This window comes from Emys orbicularis, chromosome 1 (assembly GCF_028017835.1).
Source record: "Emys orbicularis isolate rEmyOrb1 chromosome 1, rEmyOrb1.hap1, whole genome shotgun sequence".
Lineage (NCBI taxonomy): Eukaryota > Metazoa > Chordata > Testudines > Emydidae > Emys > Emys orbicularis.
In genome coordinates, this window is record NC_088683.1 from 361,874,288 (window position 1) to 361,893,211 (window position 18,924).

General features: G+C 56.1%; 1 protein-coding gene across 1 annotated transcript in view; it reads right to left on the reverse strand.

The window, feature by feature from the left end:
* Positions 1-18,924, reverse strand: part of PDE2A (phosphodiesterase 2A) — a 380,786-nt gene that overhangs the window by 105,005 nt on the left and 256,857 nt on the right. Inside the window, exon 4 of the mRNA XM_065409992.1 lies at positions 573-661. Within this exon, the coding sequence (XP_065266064.1) occupies positions 573-661 (89 nt within the window). The remainder of the gene's footprint in view (positions 1-572; positions 662-18,924) is intronic.

The window sequence follows — 18,924 nt, forward strand, 5'->3', positions numbered from 1 at the left end:
CCACATCTCAAGCTTAACTCTAGTGATCACTGGCGTTAGCCTTTTACATTAAGGCTTCGAAACGGGCCACTGATGGTGGCAGCGGAGCCGGCCGGAGGGCGACCATCCCATTTCACGGCCATAAGGGAGGTTTGGGGGGGGTTTCCCCCCGCATTCCGCGTTGAAACAAAACCAAAACCTTTGGAACGTGTTTGCAAAACCAAACTCTGGAGCTGGGTGCTTCGGGCATGAGGCTCTCCGTCCTCCCCCACTGCTAAAACAGTCTCATGAATCTTTCATGGACATTGATACCGCATCACCAAATGGTTTGCTTTGCTGACACAGCATATTTTGACCTGCTCTAGCTGGGGGAGGGGTTACTGTGACTCTATCACTGGGTGGGGAGGCAGCCAGCCTGGCATACAGGAGACCCACATTCAAGTCCCCCAAAATGGGTGAAAAGGTTTCGACCTGGTCTCATTGGTAGCTAATTCCTGAGGGGCGTAATGTAGCTGAGCCTGAGAAAGGGGATTATTTTGCAAGGCTGTCGGACATAGACAGGGCTGCTGCTCATAACCACAGCTGGGGCTTACCTGATCTTTCCCTCGGGAGGCAGCTCGTGGGGAGGGTCGTCGCAGGTCAGCCTGGCTTCTCCGTCCAGCAGGTAGATGTACACATGCTCCTAGGGGGAAGAAAGCACTGCGGTCAGTCACCAGGGCACACGTCTCAGGGCTCGAACAGGCGACTAGGGGATGGTGCCATCAGCCCTGCGTACACATGGGCATCGCCTGTCTTCTCTCTGAGCGAGAATATCCCATGGTGACGTCATTGACATGAACTGGGACCATATAGATCATTGTTGCAACCAAGGTCCTGTAGTGGCACCAAATCTGGTATAAAGGAGGTCAAAGAAGGTCTCTAAGACAAGGTTATGGTTGGCTGGTTATGATTATGCTATCTGTATGCATATATCATTCTTGTATTTAAAGTTATAAGTATTGGCTCTATACTGTCTGTATTTCAAAATTATGCTATGCTTCTGGGAAACATCCCAGACAAGTTGGTGTTAGCTCTGCCTAGCCTGCTTGATGGCCCATTAAGGACCATCAGCTATACAATTGACCCTGGGAGAGAAGGCAAATACTCCTTGTAACTCAGCAAAGTATGCAGGGACTGGCCCATGTGACTCCAGACTCCATTTTGCTGTAATTTTCCACAGTAAGGACAAAGAGGTGTTCTTACACCTGGAAAAGATTATAAAAAGCTGATGCCTCATCTCCATCTTGTCTTCAGTTCTGCTTCTTACCTCTGGAAGGACTTTGCTACAAGCTGAAGCTTTGAACAAAGGACTGAATGACCCATCCCAGTGGGGGATGTACTCCAGAGACTTGATTTGAACCTGCAGTTTATTCTATCACTACTACAAGCCTGAACCAAGAACTTTGCCATTACTGTATGTCAGGCCTGCACAACATGCGGCCCGGGGGCCGTATGGGGCCCGCGTGGGCTCACTGTGCAGCCCGCAGGGGTTGAGTAGGTGGGCTCACTGTGCGGCCCACGGGGGGGGGTGGTGAGTAGGCAAGCGGCGGGTGAGGGAGGGGGGCTGAGTAGGCGAGCGGGCAGGCAGTGGCGGGGAGTGAGTAGGCGAGCCGGGGGGGGGTGGAGGTGGGGCTGAGGAGGCAAGTGGGCGGGCAGTGGCGGGGGGTGAGTAGGCGAGCCGGGGGAGGGGGGCTGAGGAGGCGAGCGGCGAATCGGTGGCTGACCTGTTCTACTGATCTGGTCTGGTTCCCATCCCCTCTCCCAGGGCCGGCTCCAGGCACCAGCAAAACAAGCAGGTGCTTGGGGTGGCACATTTCTAGGGGCGGCATTCTGGTGCCGGCCATCATAGGCGCCGACTCCGGGGCATGGGGGAAAAGTGCCCCCGCCGCCCCAGTTTGCCACCCCAGCTCGCCTCTGCTCCGCCTCCGCCTGCTCCCCTGAGCGCACCACCGCCGCTCCGCTTCTCCCCGCTCCCTCCCAGGCTTGCCACGCGTGAAACTGCTGTTTCGCGCAGCAAGGCTGGGAGGGAGGAGAAGCCGAGCGGCGGGGCGCTCGGGGGAGGCTGTGGAGGTGAGTTGGAGTGGGGAGTGGTTCCTCTACCCCCCCGTTACTTCCTGCGCAACCCCACCCTAGCTCACCTCTGCTCCGCCTGCTCCCCTGAACGCGCTGCTGCTCCACTTCTCTGCCCTCCCTCGCCTGAGAGGGAAGGGGGAGAAGCGGAGCGGCGGCACACCCGGGGGAGCTGGCGGAGCGGAGGTGAGCTAGGGCGGGAGGTCGCGGGGGACCCGCAGGAAGCAATGGGGGGGGGGATGCGGCACGCCGGGGGAGGAGGCAGGGCTGGGGATTTGGGGAAGGGGTTCGGAAGGGGTGGAGTTGGGGCGGGGCCGGGGGCAGAGGGGCAAGAAAAAAAGCGGGGGCGGCCAAAAATTTTTTTGCTTGGGGCGGCAAAAATCCTAGAGCCAGCCCTGCCCTCTCCAAGGGTTGCAGCTGTCTGGAGGTGCCTCCTTCCACGCCTTCTTCATTCACATCTCATTCATTCAACAGGGCAATTGATTACAAAGTGGGGGGAAGATCTTATTCTACTTCTAGCAAAAAGACATTTTTCTTTTACCTTAACTATACTACCTTAAGGGCCTGCTATAACAAATTACCAAGGTTCAATACTACTGTTTCGGTGGGGCGGCGCTGGGGAAGGAGGGTTTGTTTCCGCGGGGCAGGTGGCACTGGGGTGGGGGTGGGGTGTTTCGGCGGCGCTGGGGGGGTTGTTTCTGTGGGGTGGGCGGGCGGCGCTGGGGGGGGTTGTGTTTTGGGGGGGCTGGGTGGCGCTGGGGCGGGGGGTTGGCGGCGCTCGGGGGGTTTCGGCCCTCAGCTGTTTTCTTTGGAGTAATATAGCCCTCGCCGCTTTACGAGTTGTGCAGGCCTGCTGTATGTAATTGATTCCATTTAACCAATTCTAGCTCTCATCTCTATCTTTTTTCTTTTATCAATAAACCTTTAGATTTTAGATTCTAAAGGATTGGCAACAGCGTGATTTGTGGGTAAGATCTGATTTGTATATTGACCTGGGTCTGGGGCTTGGTCCTTTGGGATCGAGAGAACCTTTTTTTCTTTTATTGGGATATTGGTTTTCATAACCATTTGTCCCCATAACGAGCGGCACTGGTGGTGATACTGGGAAACTGGAGTGTCTAAGGGAATTGCTTATGTGACTTGTGGTTAGCCAGTGGGGTGAGACCGAAGTCCTCCTAGTCTGGCTGGTTTGGTTTGCCTTAGAGGTGGAAAACCCCCAGCCTTGGGCTGCGACTGCCCTGTTTGAGCAATTTGCCCTGAATTGGCACTCTCAGTTGGGTCCCGCCAGAACCGCATTGTCACACCCCTGACTCTGGGAAGGAAGGAGCCTAGTGGACAAAGCACCGGACAGGGACCCAGGAGGTCGGGGTTCAACTCCTGGCCCAGACACTGGCTCTCTATGTGGCCTTTGGACACATCAGTTCATCCCGTCCCTCCCCGCCCCATGCCTCGTCTGTACAATGGAGATCACCCCTCCCAGGGTACGGCGAGGGTAGTTTCTACCAGCGGGGCCAGGCGCTCCCATGCTGTGATGAGGGAACAGATGGACAGATGCCTGGTCTGATGTCGGGGAGGAAGGAGGGCAAGGCCCCTGCCAGGGAACCCGTCAGCAACTGAGCCCAGCAGATGTGGCTAGGGTGGGCTAGCAGAGGACCATGAAAGGGGCCTGAGTTTCAGAGGGTGGGTGCACAGCACTGTCTGGGCCCCTTTATGGGAGCTCCAAAATCATTAGTCACTTCTGAAAACCTCCTGGGCCTAGCCCTTGCCCCCAGGAGAGGCCTCACAGGACCCCCCGGAGTGGAAGGTGAGACACTGGCCAGGCTGCCCCTAATTCCCAACTTGGAGCTAGACTGACCAGCCTGGCATGGGTGAGATGGGAAACCCTCTCTGCAGAGGCTGCCACCAGGAGGGACATGCAGGATAGCTTCCAGCCCGGCAAATGCACCTCTTCAACCCTCCTGCTACCACAGCCTGGGCCCCTCACAGCTCTGCCGGTGCCCCCAGCCCTAGAGGCCCCAAACACTCTCGCTAGTTCACCTTGACTTGACCCAAAGCACCTCCTGCTGGTCTGGGTTGAACCGTCCCTCCCCTACTGCTCTTCCCACCCATCTCAGCCCTGTCCTGCAGGGCCCTCTCCCCCTGGACTGGGCTCATTCCCATCCCCAGCCCGTCTCTCCTAGTGCAAACCAGCCTACCGAACGCCCCCTCCCTGCCTCGTTCCCCCACAGCCTTGGCGCTGAGCTGGCAGAGGGCTCGGGAGCTGGCACGGGGCACCCCCAGCCTCACAGAAGCTGAGCGCAGCTCCCATGCGACCCCGCACTCGAAGCCGTCGGAATGTCCCAGTGCGGATGTGAAGCCCAAACGCCCCCCGCCCCTGGTTGTTCCTGTGTGGGGAGACCCAGCACTGCGTGGCACAGGGAGGAGGGCCAGGGTGCCCACAGAAAGGCCCCCCCCAGCCCCAAACTGAACGAATCCTCAGCTCACCATGCACTGGAGCAGTAACCTGGCACCCTAAGCTCCCCGCATTGCTGTATGATTTCGTCTCTAATGATCTTCTCAGCCATTAACGAGCTTTGCAATTAAGTCTCCCCTGCTGTGGTTGAGCCGGCTGTACATGCAGCTCGCTGGGGGTTTGTCTCACTGGGGGAACTGGCTTCCTCCCGTGGCACTCGGGTGCACCCAGAGACACATCGCGGGGCGCAGGGGGCAGCTGGATTCAGCCAGGATTCAACCCATGGAAATCTACTGCGGGGCCCTGTGCCCGGGGGGTGCCCGGTGCATCCGGCAGCAGGGTAGGGGCGCTGTGCCCGGGGAGTGCCTGGTGCATCCGGCAGCAGGGCAGGGGCACTGTGCCCAGGGGGTGCCGGGTGCGTCCGGCAGCAGGGCAGGGGCGCTGTGCCCGGGGGGTGCCGGGTGCGTCCGGCAGCAGGGCAGGGGCGCTGTGCCCGGGGGGTGCCGAGTGCGTCCGGCAGCAGGGCAGGGGCGCTGTGCCCACCCGGAGCATTTCACAGCATCCGGACAGGCAGGGAAGTTTTAAACCCTATGGAATTAACAGTACACCTGTCGCACTCTGCCACACCTATGGGGGGGGGGGCGCTCCAGAACCTCCCTCCTCTGATGGTTAGAAACCTTCTAATTTCCTGCCTCAGTTTACCCTGGCCAGTTGAGACCGATTCGTTCACAGCAAAAATAACCCCCCACGCCAGCATCCGATTTAGACTTTTAGAACAATTCCCCGTCATCTGACCTCAGGCTCGAGGGCCATGCTTCAGGCCAGTACGTCAGGACCCGCGTAGGTCTCGCTGACTGTCAGCGCTTTCTTGAGCTGGGGACCTCCCAGAAGTTGGGATTCAGGGGGTGCAGGTTTGAAATACGGCTACCGATCCCCGAAGCCTAGGTCTGGATTGGGACGGCAGCCAACCCGCCCGCCTCCCGTCCCCCCCGGTAACGCAAAGCTCCAGCCGGCATTTCAGGCAGCTCCCAGGTTCCCTAGGCTGGATGGCTGCCCTCATTTCCACAGCTGTTAATTAGTCTGAAAGGTCTATTTCCATATTAATCCTCTTGAGAGCTACCGTCTGGGCCGATGAGGGAGACGTGGCAGCGACGCTTTGTGCCTGGAAACGTCCAGCCCCTTGGTCGCGAGGGCTGGATCTCAGCCAGTAGGACGGTAGACTCAGGACCTCGGAGCAGGGAGACAAAGGGGTAGTCAGGCCCCGCAGCAGAAGTCATGGCTCCAAGCACAGGCCCGACTTCTAATCCCAGCTCCGCGACCGGCTTGAAACAACCTATCGCCTTGAGCAAGTCCTTTCACCCCGTGAGGCCTCATTAAACCCCTCGGTGTCGACACTCCCTTCTCCCCAGAGGTTCTGCAGGGCTTCCCCAAATACACCCCTGGATCCTACAAACAAGCAGCCCCAATAGCTCTGTGTGTCGCTGGCAGCCCAGGCCAAGGTCCCCGTGCCCCAGTGGGGCGCTGATATATACGGAGCTGGACTCCGGCTGGCTCAGCTGCGTGCTGGCATTGCTAACGAGGTACGAGAGTGATAAGAACGTTACTGAATGCTTGCGAGTGGCCGCCGGCATTAATCTCACATATAACATCTGCATCCCATGCTGCAAGTCTGCATTTGAGTGTCTGCATTGTACGGCTCTGGGACTGGGTCAATCACCAGACAGGAGAAAGATGTTAATGAGTGGGACGTGTGGTCTCAACAGACGGCGTCATGTCCTGCCCGACAAGGAAGGCCCACCGATGCCAGACGGACTAAAGTGGGCCGTTAAAGAGGACAAAGGACCGTTGTTGTTTACTCTCTCCCCACGCCCAGGAAGATGAGTCTTGCAAGTGAACTCCTCCCATAGGCAAACATTGCAGCTCCAAGCCGAACGGGGGAAGGATATCAAAGTCCCTAACAAGGAAGAACTGGATCTTTATGCTGCTTGGACTCTGGGGGGCCAGGATTACTAGGCATAAGCAAAAGATCCCCGGTGCTTAGCCTGGGGTAGCCCTAAAAGACATAGAGAGCTTGCTTATTATAGAAGCTACTATTACCTTTTGAAACTTAAGACTGCAGCTCACGTATGTGGTGTGTCTTTTCCTATTTTAACCTTGTAAATAATTCTTCTTTCCTTTTCCTAGTTAATAAATCTTTAGGATTTATGAGATAATAAATCTCATAGGATTGGCTACAAGCGCTGGCTTTGGTGTGAGATAGAAAGTGCGACTGACCTGGAGCAGGGGTGGCCAACCTGTGGCTCCGGCTTCAGAAGTTAATATGCGGCTCCTTGCATAGGCACCGACTCCAGGGCTGGAGCTACAGGCACCAACTTTCCAATGTGCTGGGGGGGGGGAGGGGGTGTGTCACTCTCAGCCCCTGGCTCTGCCACGGGCCCTGCCCCCACTCCACCCCTTCCCGCCCCCTCCCCTGAGCCTGCTGTGCCCTCACTCCTCCCCCTCCCCCAGAGCCTCCTGCACGCCACGAAACAGCTGATTGGGAGGGAGGGGGAGGCGCTGATCAGCGGGGCTGCTGGTGGGTGGGAGTGGGGAAGGGGGGGGAGCTGATGGGGGGCTGCTGACACATTACTGTGGCTCTTTGGCAATGTACATTGGTAAATTTCTGGCTCCTTCTCAGGCTCAGGGGCCACCCCGACCTGGAGTAAGTGACTGGTCCATTGGGACAGGGAGTAACCTGAATATTGCTGTGATCATTGGTGTAAGGGACCATCTATCCCAAGGGAGGCTCACCTGGGTGGCGAGACAGACCGGGGTGCCCACGGGGACTGCCTGTGACTCCATGGTAAGCCCCAGAGGAGTTTACACTTGGTAACGCGCTGGTGAAAGCTAAATACAGAACTCTCAGCCAATCTGGAGGTTGTGCCTGGTTCTTAACGGCCTGCCCTGAGCTTGGTGCTCACGCTCATGAGTCATTTCCAGACGGCTTGACACTACTGATGGTGCTTAGATGGCCCATTTAGCTCGGTCTGTAATGGATTTACCCTCACACAGCCCTGTGTGGCCGGGCTGCTGTACAGAGGGGAAACGGAGGCGCTTTAAGGACTTTGGAAAAGCTCGCTGGGTGCCAACCTGGATTTTCAGGTACCTAAATACCAGTAAAAACCTGGCCCTGAGCGACCTGCCCCAAAACCACTGGAGTCTAGGGTAGGGCTATTGGAGATCTACCCTGCCTACAAGACCTCTGCCTTCTGCTGCTCCCTCAGCTCCCCTTCTCCACTGACCCTCCTGCAGACGTCAGGCTCTTTCTGCCGGCTGGCTGCACCAGGGCCGCGATCTGCAGGGAGGAGAACCCAGCTAATTAATGCCTGTTGCCCAAGCACCTCCCCGTAATATCGATCATGCGCCTGGCAGTTTGAGGCTAACTCTGCTTAAAGATGCAGGAGCAGCGGCTTTCTTGCTGTGACAAATACCCCCCAGTGGGTTTCAGACCTTCACCTGGCCATTTCCCGCCTGGAGAAGAAGGAGTTTTCACGGCACGCCGGCTGGCCGGGGAAGAAGAACTGGGAACTGGGGCGGGGAGGAAATGAGGCCCGTTCTAGCAGCCAGGCCCCTGTGGCAGGGCGAGATCTCACCGCTAGGTCCCTCTGAACCGAGAACACGAAGGAGTGATCGCTACAAAGCAGCACTGATGGAAACACCGAAACGCACAGCCGCTGACAGTCATCCCCGCCAGACCTGAACCGTGACAGCTCAGCAAATGGGAGTCGTGCTGATTTCCTGGGGAACAGCAAATCTGGCAGATCAAATCTCCACTTCACTCCCCTCTGGGCTTCAAAGTAAAGAGGGAATCTTCATGCTGAGGCCGGAGAGTTCTCCCCAGGGACATGATTTCCTGGCAGAGCCTTCGCTCAGGGCAATGGATCCTCCAGCCCGGGGGAAGATGACAAGCTGTATTTCAGGGAAATGAAGCACAAGCGATTGACAGACCCAGGGCAGCGCTTATGGCTGAGAGACGCCGTCCAGGAACGTTTCATTCATGGTGCTGAAGCACGCAGGCGTAGTGCGGGGGACGAGCCTCCGGCAGGTCCTTGCTTACTAAGGGTGGGGTAGGGGTGTTTGATTAAATTATTGTTAACGGCTCCTTCTTTGGAGAACGCTGGTGGGACATTAGACATCGAAGAAGGCCAGCCCTCCCCCCCCAGTTTTACACCACTGGGCCGGAATCTGCTCTCACTTGTAGTGGCGTAAATCAGGAATCACGCCCCTGAAGCCTCCCAATTCCCACGGGCATAACAGAGCAGGGTCAGACCCTCTCCGCTGAGGCCATGGCTTCAGAGCTAGCCCAGCTTATGGTGACTGTGAGTCACCCCTACTGGACAGATATAAGCGGCCTGTGTGAATGGGAAGCATGGCCCAGTGGTTAGGATGCTACCTGGGGACCTAGGCTCAACTCCCTGTGTGCCTCAGTTTCCCAGCTGTCCAATCTGTTTCGGGCCCAGCCTCTCTGCTGTGCAGTGGGGGTGGAGGAATGTTTCAGGTCCCCCTCCTCAGTGCAAACACACCCTGTATGCCCGCGCCCACCTGTATGAAAGCTCCTTATTAAGGCTAAGTGAATTAAGCCGCTCGTGGGCCATGCTCAGAGCCACCACGAGTGCTAACCTCTCGATGGCGGCAAGCAGCCTGGGCAGTTCCGCTCCTGGCCCAGCAGCCTGCTGCGGTGCTGGTACCCAAGGCCACTGAGGAAAGCGACGGGCAGAAATCTTCCAATTCATCCAGTACAGCGCGACTGGGCGGTGCTGAATTAGGGACGGGGCTACCCACCCGCTGGAGGTGCCCTGGTAGCTATGGCAATCCCCCTCCCGCACGCTGCAGTGACTGAGGATCCAGTCCGGCCTTGCCTCGTCCGTAGCCCCCCCAAGGGTGCTGCATGGGCACCCTTTGGATGGGGACTTCCCGGGCCAGCCCTGTGAGGGAAGAAGGCATTAGCACCGAGACCGTGGTGTCTGGAAGCGGGCGGGGCCAGCGCAGAGACACAGAGTGCCCACCCTGATGACGCTCTACAGCTGGCACGGGACCAGCGGAGGGCCTGGGCGACGGGCAGGGGTGCGAGACTGGAATAGGGGCTCATTCTGAGGGCGGACCCTCAGCCTGCCAGGAAATGACCTGGGGCAACCACCTGCCCCGTTCAGCTAGTGCCACGACGCCTTGGGTGGCCAGGCACGTGTCTCTGCCTGGCTCATTGCACATGTTCCATCGTCCTTCCCAGCAGCACGGGTGGAAGGAGCAGCAGTCACCCGAGTCCAGGGCCTCCACAGGAAGCCAGCGACAAGGAGGAAAGGCTAATTCCAGGCAGCCGGGTGCAATGAAATCCCATTAGCTCCGGCTCATGTAAGAGATAATGCCTGGGCTCGCCGCTGAGTGATTTAATGTTACGATGCCGCGGAAACATTAGAGGCAACAATACAGTTTTGTTCTGCATCAGCCGCTGCCTATCTGATGGGCTTGATTTGTCTAACTCATTACTGCCAGGCAAGTGATGGGTTCAGCCGACGGCCCAGGGAGAGGACTCAGGTCACTCAGCAACTGCTCGCTTGCAGGCCATGAGTAATGTCAATAACGAAGCCATCGTTCATTTGGCGGGCGGGAGGGGGAAGAGCAGATTTGCCTGCGAGTGTCAGCAAACCTCCGAGAAGAGAGGCTGGGTCGGAGGGGATGGCCAGGAGCAAGGAGATATAATTGAGCGGGGGGCGGGGAGGGCTGATGCCGAACGTCAGCAAAGAGAAGTTTCCTCGGCCAGGGCCTTGTCTAGGCAGGTGATGTTAGCACGTGCGAGGAGCCGCACGCAGACAAAGGTACACTCGCTGCCTTCGGTGCGGGCTAAGCCGGCCGAGCGAACGCTCCGGCCAGAAACGCCCAGAAAACCCCTGGGGTTTGAGCCGTGCCCTGCAACAGGCTCCGGGGAGGCCTCTGAAATCCCAGGTGGGCAGAACGCCGAGCCTGAATTTAAGGCGAGATGGCACCTCCGCCTGCCCCAGCTCCTCTCCCGGCCGGATCACAGGGGGCAGCTCCTACCCCCAGAGCAATTCAGCACAACCCACAGCTGGCTTGGGACTCTCCCGGGCCACATCCGATGCTGCCGGGGGGTGCGGAGGGGCCACGCCGCAGTGGGGGGCTGGGGCTCTTGCCGACGCCTGGGGGTACCTGCAGGGCTGCCGAGAGCGGGTTCGGGCCCCGGTGAAAAATTTTTTTCGGGCCCCCCAGCAAGGGCGGACGGGCTAAACAGGGCCGACGGGAGGAGGGGGAAGCCAGGGAAGCCAGGCCCCGGGCCCGCTTCCGGACCGCCGGGCCCAAGTAAGGCGACGAGGGGGGTGGGGAAGCTGGGCCCCGGGCCCCTTTTGTGGACCGCTGGGCCCTGGTAATTTATACCGGCCTCCCCCCCCCCCGTCGGCCCTGGGTACCTGGGAAATGCACATTTCGGCAAGGGCAGCCCGGGGCTCTCTGCTACGCAAGAGGTGCTCTTTGCCGAGCGGCGGCTGAGCCCGGGTGGGGCCGGTCTCTCTGAATTCCCCTGATCGCGGCAGACCGAGCTGACAGCGGAGCCGGCTGTTGCCTTGTCGCGGTTTGTCCAACCGATTGATTTATTTCGGGGCGGACACGGGCTGCCTCCCAATTTCATGCTCAGTCAAGCTCATTATGGGGAGGCGATCGCCTGCCCCTGGGGGAAGAGACAGCGGCAAAGCAAGCGCCTTGAACCACCCTGCCCCAGAAGAAAGCGACGGGCCGCCAGCCATGGGGCTAGGGAGCAGCAGCGGCGGTGGGGAGGATGGGACGGAGGAAGGGCAGGGGTGGGTCTTGCGGTTACGGCACTGGGCTCTGGAGACAGGAGCTCAGTTCCTGCCCCTGCCAAAGACCTGCTGGGCGACTTTTAGGGCCTACTCCCTAAAATCCACTGAAATCCACAGGAGTCTTTCCATTAACCTCAGTAGGCGTCATCATCCCCTCAGCCGCTCCGTGCCTCAGTTTCCCCACCTGTAGACTGGGGATAGCCGTAGAATTCCACTCACTTTGACCCCTTTAAGAAAGTATCCCCACCTAGGACGTAACTGTTCTGTGCCCCACGGCAACTCTGAACACCAGCTCCAGGGCTGGAACTCAGCCTCCTGCCTCTAGAGTGAAAAGAGAATCCCCACTACAGCAGTGTAGGGCCTATGACACACAGATGGGCAGTTCTGATTCCATCCAGCAGGGGGCAATTGTGTTTTTACACACACACACACACACACACACACTTACACTTACTTTCGTAGTACATCCGTATTTGTGCTTTAACAAGAACACCCTTGTTAGAAGAGCATTCAGTGTCCATGGCCCATAAAGTCCTTCTTTGGCCTTTCTGCTGAGGACAGGCACAAGAGGGCCAGTTACTGCCCTACATGGATGTGGGCACCCAAAACCAGACTAAGGCCACGCAGGGGCTACCAAAGATCTGGTACATCTCAGTCACTGATGACCTGGCCTGGACTCCAGGTGGGATGTGAAAAATGGCAGGATTGACTCCTCAAGTGACTGAGCCCCGTCTCTCGTTGGTTCCCCATCTCGTTAGAACAGAAGGGCTGAAGTGCCCGGCTCTGTCGAGGGATGACATAGCCACAGCCGGCCATCGCCAAGCGACCCTGAAAGGCTTTGGAGAAAGGCCCAAAGGTGAAGCACAGGTGGCCTGAGAAATTCCGACTGTATTACAATTCATGTCTTGGGTTATCTTCTCAATGGGAAGGTGGAGACGCAATGGTGGTGTGTCCAAGTGTCCGTGTCTGGATCCAGAGCCAAACTTCTCAGAGCTGGCGTTTTGGCTGGGCCCTGTATCTATCTTGGGTAGGTTCCTACGTACATATCTTGTACTGCGGGGAATAAAAACTGGCTAATTGATAGGTCTCAAAATGTAACTGTAATCGGGGAATCACCATCGAACGGGTGTGTTTCCAGGGGGGTCCCGCAGGCATCGCGTCTTGGCCCTACACTATTTCACATTTTTATCAGTGACCGGGAAGAAAACATAAAATCATCACTGACAAAGTCTGCAGATGACACAAAAATGGGGGAGCGATTTGGAGCACTTAGTAAGCTGGGGGCAAGAAAACAATCTGCGTTTTAATGCAGCTAAATGTAAATGTTGACATCTGGGAACAAAGCACGCAGGCCATACTTACGGGATGGGGGACTCTCTCCTAAGGAGCAGTGACTCTGACAAAGACTGGGGGGTGGTGGTGGATAATCAGCTGAACACAAGTTCCCAGTGGGACGCTCTGGCCAAAAGAGCGAATGCGAACCTGGGATGCATAAATCAGGGAATCTCAAGTAGTAGAGATGATTTGACCTCTGCATTTGGCACTGGTGCGACCACTGCTGGAATCCCGTGTCCAGTTCTGGTGCCCACAATTCAAGGAGGATGTTGATAAATTGGAGAGGTTCAGAGAAGAGCCACGAGATTAGATTAGAAAACTTGCTTTATAGCGATAGACTCAAGGAGCTGCGTCGATTTAGCTTCACAAAGAGAAGGTTACGGGGTGATGTGATTAGTCTCTAAGTACCGACATGGGGAACAAATATTTAATAATGGGCTGTTCAATCTAGCAGACAAAAGCCCAACATGATCCAACGGCTGGAAGCAGAAGCAAGACAAATTCTCACTGGAACCGAGGTGGACATTTTTAACGGTGAAAGTAATTAGCCGTTGGAACAGTTTCCCAAGGCCCGTGGTGGATTCTCCATCGCGGACAGTTGTGAAATCAAGCCTGACTGTTTCTCTAAAAGTTCTGCCCTAGGAATGCTTTTGGGGCAGTTCTCTGGCCTCTATTATACAGGTGGTCAGACTGATCCCAACAGTCCCTTCTGGCCTTGGAAGCTATGACGTACACAGGGACCTTTGCTATTGGCTCAGTATTACCTGGAGAAGGCACTCAGCCATTACGGTGAAGGATAAAGTCCTAAGGTGGAACGCTAGCTCTCCTAAGTCTCCGCTCATTACCCTCTATGCTAGACCACAATGCCCCTCTCCAGCTGAAAGACAGCCCTTCCACATGGAGGTGCCCTCTGCCGGACGCACCGTCTCCGGGAGGCAGGACCGAAGCGGTTAAAATGAAACAGGTTGAGCACTGTGTTGGTTTGGTTTCTTCTCTCCACAAAGCATGTGCCCCTTCCCTCCCACCACGCACAAAACAGACCTGAACGTCTGGATAATTATATTACACAGTGAGATCAGAATGGTATTCTCTTCACTCCGTTTGCAAACACAAAGAATGGTTTCCCAGCGCGTCAGTTCGGTTCTTCAATAGATGTGGCTTCTTGTAAGGCCGTCGGTAATTGACTAAGTTCAAAGTTCCCTAATTGGCTTTTAATAAAAGAGGGATGGAGGGTGCGGGGGAGTGGAGAGCTGCGAAGACTGAAAGATTCAGCGATGCTACACCCCGACGGGACCGGTATGATAAGCGAGTCCGACACAGGTCACAGAACCTCACCCAATAAACTCTGCACCAAGCCTGTGACTTCTGGTGGAGTTGGAGAAGATCTTTTTACAGTGGTTCTCAAACTTTTACACTGGTGACCCCTTTCACACAGCAAACCTCTGAGTGTGACCCCCCCTTATAAATTAAAAACACTTTTTAATATATGTAACACCATTATAAATGCTGGAGACAAAGCGGGGTTTGGGGTGGAGGCTGACAGCTCACGACCCCCCATGTAATAAGCTCGTGACCCCCTGAGGGGTCCCGACCCCCAGTTTGAGAACCCCTGTTTTAGAAAGATTTAACGGTCTTGATTTAACGACTTCTCACGATGGAGACGCCACTGCATCTCTAGTTGCACCAAGGGCGAATTCCCCTCACTTATAAAAATGTCACCTTATTTTCAGTCCAAATTTGTCTAGCTGCCGCTTCCAGCCATTGGCTCTTGCTGCATCTTTGTCTGCGAGAGGAAAGAGCCAGCGACTATCAGAAATCTCATCATAAAGGACTTAGATACTGTAACCAAGTCACCTCTTAGCCTTCTTCTCTTGGATAAACTCAATAGACTGCGCTTGGTTACAGGTCCTGTCTCTGCTAGCTCCCCCCTTCCAATCTGGCTCGGAAGGGCAGTTCTACCAGGAATTCATCCCTTCTCCCATCCTCTGTCTCGTCTAGTCAGACCGCGAGTTCTCTGGGCAAGGGCCTGTCTCTGACTCTGTGCATGTGCAGCACCTGGCGCAATAGGGCCCTGATCTCAGTCCTCCAGGTGCTATTACAATACAAATAAGAGTGACTGGAAGTTGTCACCAGCTGCTGGCTCCGTGACACAAGCTGGTGGGTCTCAGCTGAGCTACCCACTCGCCCCCAAAGGTGGGCCCATCTGTCCCAGGGATACGCGGAGGGCATCAGCCTCCCGGGCTGTCACCACAGCACCGTTCGCTAGCAAGAAAGCAGTGGGCAGAGATGGCACACGGAGCATTAACCCTAATGAGGGTTAGCAGGTACTGAACTTGGGGCTGGATCCGAAGAGGTGCCCAGCCCCTGGCTGCAGCTCCAACTGATTTCAGCTCCACACGTGCTCCCTGGGTGAAGTTGTCAGACTGCACGCTAGGAAGTTAACTCCTTCATTGCCTCTCGTATCACACACGAGCCCCGGCCACTCCACCGCAGATGGGAGGGAGTTTTACTAGACAGCCCCGGTGGGCAGACAGGAGTCAGGAGTCTCCTGTACAGTTGGGAGATGGATGGGCATCACCCTCCTGGCCTCCCCCGCATCATCATCTGCAGCAGCAGCTGGTCTCCAAATTCCAATGACCGGCCACACCCACAGCCAGTGGCCAAACAATGACATGGACAACTGAAACCAGCCTGGCCCCAGGCTAGATCAGGGACTATCGCACAAATACAAGCACGTCTTTCAGAGCCCCAAAGCATGGTAGGTGCCTCCCAATGCATGACACAGGCAGGCATGGTGGGAAAAGGGGGTAAGTCGGCGGGAGGGAGGGAGGAAGGTCAGGGGCTAAGCAATATGATAACGTGGTTACTCAGTGAGGGCTAGCGCACTGTGTGGACAAGTGAAGACATACAGTAATGTCTCCCTCTGGCTAATTCCCTGTGGGCACTGAGAGGCAGCATGGCCTAGTAGATAGGGTATGGGGGCTGGGAATCCAGATCACAAAGCACTGCCTTTACAAACAGTTATTCAGCCTCACAGCAGTGCAGGGAGGTAGAGCAGTGCTAGTTTAGACAGGGAAACTGAGGCAGCGAGATGGCATGGGAAGTTTTCCTTTGTCGGACGTGCTCAGCAGCCATCTCGGAGGCTGTTTAAGGCTAACTCCCGGAAGGAAAGGGGCTCCGGCCATCTGATAGGCTGCGTGCCAGGAACAGGTCACCCAGCTCTCATCTTACTTCTTTACAAGCAAAGTGGACTTGTGCCAATCTCAACCATAGGTTCTGAGGGCTTGAATCTGGGACCACCAGCACCAAAGCACAGACCTCTACCACTTGAGCTAAAGGAGTGCCTAGGTATTCCAACAGCAGTAGTAGGTTATTATCCTCAACGTGTGCCAAGATGAGACATACACTTTACAAGCATATTACAGCACCTGGGCTATGCAAACAAGCCACGGACCCAGTGTTAAGAGGGTCTGGAATAAATACACCCCCCCCCCTTTATTTGATTAAAAAAACCACTGGCAATTATCCCTAATTTTCTATGCAGCAAGGCGCCTGAGCATGGGCTGCATTTATCGCAGCGATAAAGGGAGCGCTGGTTAACAAAGGAGTAATGTGCACTCAAATACCAGGCAACTGAAAAGAACTAATTAAAAAAAGAAAAACACCCTACACGAGCCCCTTGCTAACAGTTCACTGGAATAATTGTATTGTGTGAAAACAGATTCTATTGCTTACATCGCAGCAGAGCCGTGAAAAGAATACATTCCATCGCGCCAGCCTGATTCCACCGCCTTTGTGCTGCCGAATCCAACCTTCCTGCAACCCTCAGCTCTGACAGATAAAGCAGAGCGGGCCGGAGCGGCGCTCGCTTTAGTCAGGCGAGGCATGCAGGGCCCGATCCAGTTCTTAGAGACGCTGGTTTAAACCAGGCATCCCACTGCTGCTGTCAGCGGTCACCCCGCATTGACACTGGTGCAAACACGAGCAGGATTTTAGGGGGTGTTCTGTGACACTGGTGCAAACACGAGCAGGATCTTAAGAGGTGTTCTGTGACACTGGTGCAAACACGAGCAGGATTTTAAGGGGTGTTCTGTGACACTGGTGCAAACACGAGTAGGCTCTTAGGGGGTGTTCTGTGACACTGGTGCAAACACGAGCAGGATTTTAAGGGGTGTTCTGTGACACTGGTGCAAACACGAGGAGGATCTTGGGGAGTGTTCTGTGACACTGGTGCAAACACGAGCAGGATTTTAAGGGGTGTTCTGTGACACTGGTGCAAACACGAGTAGGCTCTTAGGGGGTGTTCTGTGACACTGGTGCAAATATGAGCAGGATTTTAAGGGGTGTTCTGTGACACTGGTGCAAACACAAGCAGGCTCTTAAGGGGTGTTCTGTGACACTGGTGCAAACACGAGCAGGCTCTTAGGGGGTGTTCTGTGCCTTGCTATCACTGAAATGCCTGAGCATGTACACTGTGCATGAGTAAATCAGGCAGCCCCGTGCAAAGGACACAGGGGTTTCACCTCCAAAGACAGGACCTGACTCTGCTCTTGAACCAGCTCTGCGGCTCCTTACCCAGAAGGCGTGGGATTGCACGGCTCCCCATTCGGTGGACCAGATCCCCAGCGGGCGTCAAGCAGGGTAGCTCTGCGCTGACTCTGGTGGAGCGATGCCGATTGACACCCACTGAGGATCTGGCCCAGAATGCAGAAGCACCTGGACTCCATTAGGGCATTCTAATTAGACCAACTGCCTAGGGTGGGGCTGGCCTGCTAGTCGGGGAATCGCTTCCCTCCCCCCTTGCTGGGAGGTGCATTACCTGTGCTGGGCAGGTGGGTTTGCAACCTGGGCAGCTGCTGGGCCGGAAGGGAAGAGGCGTGAGACCACAATGTCACTGGCTCAAATCCAGTCCTGCCCGGTCGTCATCAAAAGTCGTTTGATGGTCTGTGTCAAAAGAGCGGCGGGCTTAAATGCTTAGAGGGGGTGGCCAGTCTTGTGGCTGAAGCTGGCCTGGGGCTCAGAAGAACTGTACTCTATTCCCTGCAGTGCCACCATGAGCAAGAGAAACCCGTGCCTCAGTTTCCCCTGATGAAGAATGGGATTATAATGCTTCCCCAGCCCTGTGAAGTGCTAGGTATAAACACCCGTGTATGCAGGAAAACAGCCTTGCGATGCCCCGGGGCGCTGCCACATGCAGCATTCTGGGTTAACCCCCTCCGGGCACAGATGACTTTCTTTTGCTCCATTACCTGGACCTTCAGCGTGACTCACACTACAGCTGGGCATCCCCTTGCACAGGATTCTCCAGGCTCTTCACTCTGTGGCGTGCTGAACATTAACCGCGGTCCTTGGAGAGCAGCCCCCTCCCCTACCGGGATATGCCACCCACTCCTGCTAGAGGAGAATCCGCCGCGATTACAAGCACTAATAGACAATTGGCGGAGAGGGAGAACACGCAGCTATTATCCCCCGCGCTAATGCTATAATGCCGGGAGATTAGGAACACACTAGCCCTCGGGACCGGAGGGGATTTTGCATTGTTGCCCGCTTCGCTCTCGGGCGAGCGCGCGGCAGAATGCCATTAGCAAATGGCAGCCCAAGAATGACTTCAGGCTCAAAATGAGAAAGAGGACAGCAGCGGGCCCGCGCGCTTTGTACCCACCGGCTGGCAAAGAGACAGGACATTAAAGGGGATGGCCCGCTCGGCTAACACAAGAGCTGGGGCAGAAACCGGCCAGCGGGTTCCAAACTGACCTTTCCCGTCTCTGCCAAGGTCTAGGAGGCAGGCAGGTCCTCTGAGCACTGGCCACACGGCAGCAGGGGAAAGGGGTTGTTTCTCCCAGGCCAGGGGGCAGCAGAGGTCCTGTGGTCTGAGGATGAGGACATTAATCTGGGAGTCAGGAAAGCTGGGTTCTAGCCCCGTCTCTGCTGCATGGCTGTGAACAAATCATCTCCCCGGCTGCTTTTGGGCAGCCTTGTCTGTCTATATCATACAATCTTCAAGCAGGGGCTGTCTCCTGCTGTGTACGTACAGCACCCTGCACAATGCAGCCTGGATCATGGTGGGAGACTCTGGGCACTACCGCACTACTCCCCACAGGCCCAGGAGATCCAATACCTTCTGCCCACACCAGGCACACATGGAGCTGGTGCAGTGGGCTGGCCAGTTGCATGCAATGCAGGAGAACTGTGATTGCCAAGGTG